General features: G+C 40.7%; 1 protein-coding gene across 1 annotated transcript; it reads right to left on the bottom strand.

Moving 5' to 3' along the window:
- Window positions 1-245: 245 nt before the first annotated feature.
- On the bottom strand, window positions 246-5,043 carry LOC104959628 (E3 ubiquitin-protein ligase CBL-B-B-like; the record flags this gene model as incomplete). The annotated part of the gene is made up of 4 exons (XM_010787536.1): window positions 246-378; window positions 1,680-1,703; window positions 2,668-2,824; window positions 4,897-5,043. Coding segments are annotated over 4 exons (461 nt in total), but the record flags the coding sequence as incomplete, so codon positions are not given.
- Between the last annotated feature and the right edge of the window lie 800 nt (window positions 5,044-5,843).

Raw genomic sequence — 5,843 nt, forward strand, 5'->3', positions numbered from 1 at the left:
ACTGTGAAAAAGTACCTGTTAGCCAGAACTACGCCTAGTGGGAACGCAACCAAAAACGGGCCGGGCGCGCTTAAACTGCGCTGTAGAGGAAATGCGCCATAATTAGACCGCTCAGCATGCAGCCACTCAGAAGGCTTCAAGCTGAATATCTCTGAACTTTACGGAGATGGATTTTTTGATGAAGCGAACTGCTTGCGCTTTTCTGCCAGAAAAAAACTAAAACATTTAAAATACTGTACACACACAGTCACCATACCTGCCAGGCTTGTTGATGTACTTGTGCAGTCTGGCTTTAACTTCATCATAGGTAAGGAAAGCCATGTAGCCGGGGTGCGTCACTGCCAGGAAGTTCCAGTTTCTCAGAATTGATCCCCATGGCTGAAAAACACAATCCAAATGCTGATTTACCTAAAATAATAATATCAACTGCACATTTATTATCCATGCTTAAAGCACAAGTCATTACCAGTCGTGGAAATGGGCCTGTATAAGAGATACATATTAATTTTATAGTATGTTGACACTGAAACTGAATTATTAGGCTGCCGTCAAATGATTAAAAATATTACCTGAATAAGAGAGGATTCAGAGTCTGAGGTTCATTATATCTAGCAAGATAAGCATTTCGGGAGCAGCTTGGGCACTATAACCAGTAGTGTTTGGATCAATTTAACTAGTTTAGGTTTCCTGCAGAACAAATTAAACAGAGGTCAAAAAAAGAACTAGATAACATTAAAGTATGTTTACTTGACTGCTTAGCAGGAAAGACTAAATAGAACTCTAACGGCCCGTCCGCACAGCGGCGTGCGTTGAAGCTTCAACGCTTCTGCCCATTCACTTTGAATGGGGTGACGTCACAATTTGCCGAACTGCATTGTGGGAGCGTTGCTTCGCTTTGCTCGCATTGCTCGCTGCAAAAGTTGAGCAATGTTCAACTTTTGAAGCTTCGGTGGAAGCGTCAGCCAATCAAAACATATGCCAGTACAAGCTCTAGCCAATCAAACCGCTGCTTGTGTGTCCGGGGCGGGAGATTCATGTGATTGGTTGTTGGTCGAGTTTCAGACACGCCCGCCGGCAAGCTTCAATGCACGCCGCCGTGTGGACGCTGCGTAAGAGAACTCGATATCTGACTACAATCTGCACAGCCAAGCAAAAACAACCAAGCCTCTGCATTTCCTCACCTGCCAGCTCAAATGTTTTTTTTCTGAATGACAATAACTAAGTTGTCTGAATCCAAAGATTCTGCATTAATATGTAGATATTAAAAAAAGAATATTGCCATTGACAGATAAGCTGTTCAAATCAGATGCCTTACTTAAGAGCATAAGCTGTGGGTCATTGTGTTGGGAGGACTTCAGGGAAAGTGGGCCAGTTGACTCAAAGGTAGCCAACACTTTCTCCACCATCCTGCCTGTTAGCTGAAACTCCCCAGGGACAAGGATCGGCTTTCCCTCACTTAGTAGCTGGTTTGGCAGAGGAAATAAAACCTAATGGGTACTGGAACTGTCACCGGGCCCGACCACTCTGTTGTTGATTTAAGCTGTAAACTGGATAATGGCCCAAAGAGGAAGGAGATCACATGTGCATGAAAGCAGCAGCAATTTAATGACCTACAGCTAGTGAACACATTATGCACACACCACTGAAAAAGCACAGAAACAGCTGTAGTTTTACAATACCTTTCCCAACGGCGAAGATGTCTCCTGAGAGGATTGCAGTACATAATCATGATGAATTGTCATAAAGTTTCCTACTTTCTTCACCCAGTCATTCTCACTTTCATGCTGGCCCTCTGATCCCAGACCTGCCTCCCATCAGGACTCCTCAGCAGCTAATCATAAGGCTGACATCCATATGGATTCCAATTGAATAAAAGACTACACCTGACTAAACTAACCAAAACTATCCACTGTCAGATACTTCTGCTGTCTTCAAACTCAAGCAGTATTTGGAGTAGATCCTAAAAAGTTTGCGCTTAAGTGGACAGTCAGATATTTTCACAATATATCTAGTCCAAGCAGATTTGCAGTAGCATTGTCGCCGCGCTGCAGTCCATGCACCATGAGTGCAAATGTTCCCGAGAAAATGTTAAGGTCTTAAAGAAGTCAAAGCCACATTAAATATGTTGGCCCTAGCTTTGACCAGACGCTAACCAGAGTCTGGCTGGGGGGACTGAGATTTTACAGTTTTCTACAGTGGTACAAAAAAACTTTACACTCAGCACTGCACTTTCTCAGTTTGGCAAAATAATTGAAACTTAGATACACACACATAAAGGTACATAATTATAATATGATACGATCTGATAGGCTTTGCATCTTTTTCTTATGTTAAAACTGCAAGTGGATTGGAACACATGTAATGAAGACACCAACATTTTTAAGCATTGTGTTTCCAGGTTTTCTGTTCCTCCTATTATCATAAAACATTAAAAACAAATTGCAAAGTCAAACATTACAATTAAGAGCCACATTTATATCGGTAATTTGACAGCATATGTCTGGCTTGTTAGAAGTGTGCAAAACAAAACAACAAACTAGAGGAACCGCATGCAAATGCCCAAACCTTTTATGATCTGAAAACAGTATAAATCACTAGTACAGAGATATGTTATGTGTGTGAAACAATAACATATCAATGTAGGATCCTTAGTTTAGTATGACCAACCTGGAAGAGGCGTGTGAAAATGTCAAACTCAAAGACAGAGATGTAGTCGTTGCAGGTGAGGTCGATGGTGGATTTGAGGGCCATGGCCTCCAGACCCGAGCTGATGGGATGTACTTCATGGAGGCACTGACGGAAGACCTTCCAAGGCACTATTGTCCTACAAAAAAAGTATCAAATCATCATCATAAATCATACCTTGTTAAAGTAAATCTATACCTTGTTAAAGTTAATATTTTGGTCCAGCTTATGACATTATGGTCAAAATGTATTATTACTGTTACTGGGGAAAATAGCAACAGGCTGGACGTGTTATGCTAAACTTTTGTATTGCTACTTGTGTGACGATAATCAAGCTAGAACTTGGGGAAGTGAAACAGAAAAATATATTTGATACATTAAATATTAATAATATTAAAGACGAACAATATTTTACCAAAAATGATCAGTTTCCATTAAGAATAAGCATAACAGGGTGGACTTAAATTGACTCTACTTATAGTGCTTTATCAGGTCTTTACGAACCATCAACGCACTTTAACATACTAAGAGTCATTCACCCTTTCACACCTCGTTCATGCAGAGCAGTGCCAAATGCTCTAGGGTTGGCCATCGGGGTAACTCCGGGTTCAGTATCTTGCCCAAGGACACATCCACATGTTGACTGCAGGTACTGGAGGAACGGCCCTTTTGCCAAATGTTCAATAACCAAATGGAGAATATGGTGACTGAAGAGCAGTCTCAATGATCAAACATGCTACTTTGTGACATAGTTAAAAGTTATTGCAGCAACAATTTAACACTCAAATGCCTGATTCTGTGCGGGAACACAGAGAAAAATAACTATAAAAAGACATTGGCAGAGAGATGAATTTATGTGTAGCCATAAATGTGGCTTTGCAGCAAATACAGAAAGGTGTGTTTGCATTAAAGGGGAAACCTCTACAGAAGCCAAAGGGACGTCTCGCTAGTCACAATCTGTGTTTGAGTGCAAAGCTTTTTAATATAGCTATCATTCAAGAACACTCCAGTGTGGACACTTGTCATATCTATGACATCATGACAGTGGAGTTGGTCTTCACCTAACAACTGAAGCAATTGAGGCGTTCGGCACTGACCGTTTGCAATTCATGGAAATCAACAGTACATAGTGTAATTAAAGTTTTGGAGCAAGGACTCGGAACACAAGTAGAACTCTGGAGAGCTCCAACTGATGGCAGGCACACACTGAAGATTAGTGGAAGTTACAGCCAGATAATTGACCAAGACATTTGCTGCAGCAACAAAGTGATAAAGCTCCTGCCCAACCTACTCTGAGTGTCTCTTGCTCACTCCTCAATATTGAACTATTCCTAAGAGAATAATCAACATTCTATAACCTGCTCCTAGCAGGAAGGGATTTGCAGGGCCTCCACCTGATGAGATGGACTCTGGATGTCCTTACTGCTCTCTGACACTGTGTGTTTGCTTGGTCCTGTTATTATCTGAAGGAGATATTGTTTTGATGTTATGGGCAAACCAAATCAACTATCATGGTCATACCAAAACACGGCTGTGAGGAAAGAATGTTAAAGCTATAAGGCTGTTTGCCAACAGGAGACAGGGGAGGAGAGGAGAGGCAATGGTTATAATAATGATAATAATAATTCAGATCACGAAGTGCTACAGGCATTTAGGATGGAACAAAATAAAGACAGTACACAACACGGTAGAATGAATAAAAAGCAGGAAAAAACAAACAATACAAAATAAATAAATAAAAGGGTAGTAATAAATAAGATAAAAGATCTAGGGAAAGGCTATATTGAACAGATGGTTTTTGAGGCCTTTTTTAAAAGCCTCCACGGTCTGTCGGTTAGGACTAGAACTGAAACTCTAGGGCCATAAAGAAAGCTCTATATCACATAGGATAGTGCATTCACCTACAGTACACCCCTAAAACCCAGATAACAGTCAGGGGCACTATATAGCAGCTAATAAAGATAACTTGGTTATTGTAAGCACAATAAGGCATTTCAAGGCAAACTTATGTACTTATGTTTGTGTGTGCGTGTATGTCATTATCTTAAGAAACAGCTTGTGTTTGAAGTCCCAGTGGTATGGAAGTGGTAATATCCTGGAAATAAAAAAAGAGAAACGTCTCCACTCACAGCTTCTCCTTGTCTTTCTAAATTAAATATTGATTTACCAATAAAGGCTGCAAAGGAGACGCCTGGATGAGTTGAAGCTTACCTTTCTCCAAAGAAATTCCTCCAGAAGTCCGCAGCATCAGCTTTGGTGATCCGGAACGTGTCCCCCTGGAACTGTCCTCCAGGGAAGATGGCTTTTATTTCAGCCAGCATGTGGCTGAAGATCAGAGACAGCTTGGTCAGGTTCCTCCTGCAGAAGAGCACAAGAGAGAAATGGTTATATCTAACACATTGCACATTTTGTTAAGTGCAGATTTACCGAAAATTGTACATTCTCTGACAATATCCCAATATACAATACATCAACTTAGAGCAGTGGTCCCCAACCTGGGGGGCGCTCCAAAGATCGCAGGGGGGGCGCCAGGCCTCAGATGATTTGAGGCCAGATATCATATTTAGAGTTTTTTTAATTTATTTTCTTTACATATAATTGTAACGCAATACATGATCAGGGTATATGCAGGAATCCTGAAGTCAAATGTAATACCTTTTAAGACCTTTTTCAAGACCCTTTCAATACATTTTAAGACCTCATCGCAACTTTGAGTTTTTCGCCACCACAAAATACACCAAAAGCAGTGAAGAAGACCCCGGAGCATGGTTGCCATGGTTGCCCTTCTGTTTATTCTCCGTGTTGGACGTTGTGTTCTCCTGCTGTATATCTCTCAGGTAGTCCACTAGCATATTAAAAACACCCACCTCCCTGCCTCTTCCCCGTCTCATCGATGTTTGTCTGTATGAATATTATAATATTAACAATCATATTATTCCTATCAGCTGTCAATCACTGTTATGATTCACATATTCAGTGTTATTATTAAATAAACTATATTTTTTGGAGGAGTTAATGATGAACGCTCCTCAAGATGCTTGCTCACCCTCCTTCAAATTTGAAAGACCATTAATTACTATCAGAATCAAAGGAACAGTTCAGCGCCCCACAACTTCATTGCAAACAGTTACAACCTTGACTTTACATCAGAAAGAACA

This window comes from Notothenia coriiceps, unplaced genomic scaffold (genome assembly GCF_000735185.1).
Source record: "Notothenia coriiceps isolate Sejong01 unplaced genomic scaffold, NC01 NC01_scaffold00001187, whole genome shotgun sequence".
Taxonomy (NCBI): Eukaryota; Metazoa; Chordata; class Actinopteri; order Perciformes; family Nototheniidae; genus Notothenia; species Notothenia coriiceps.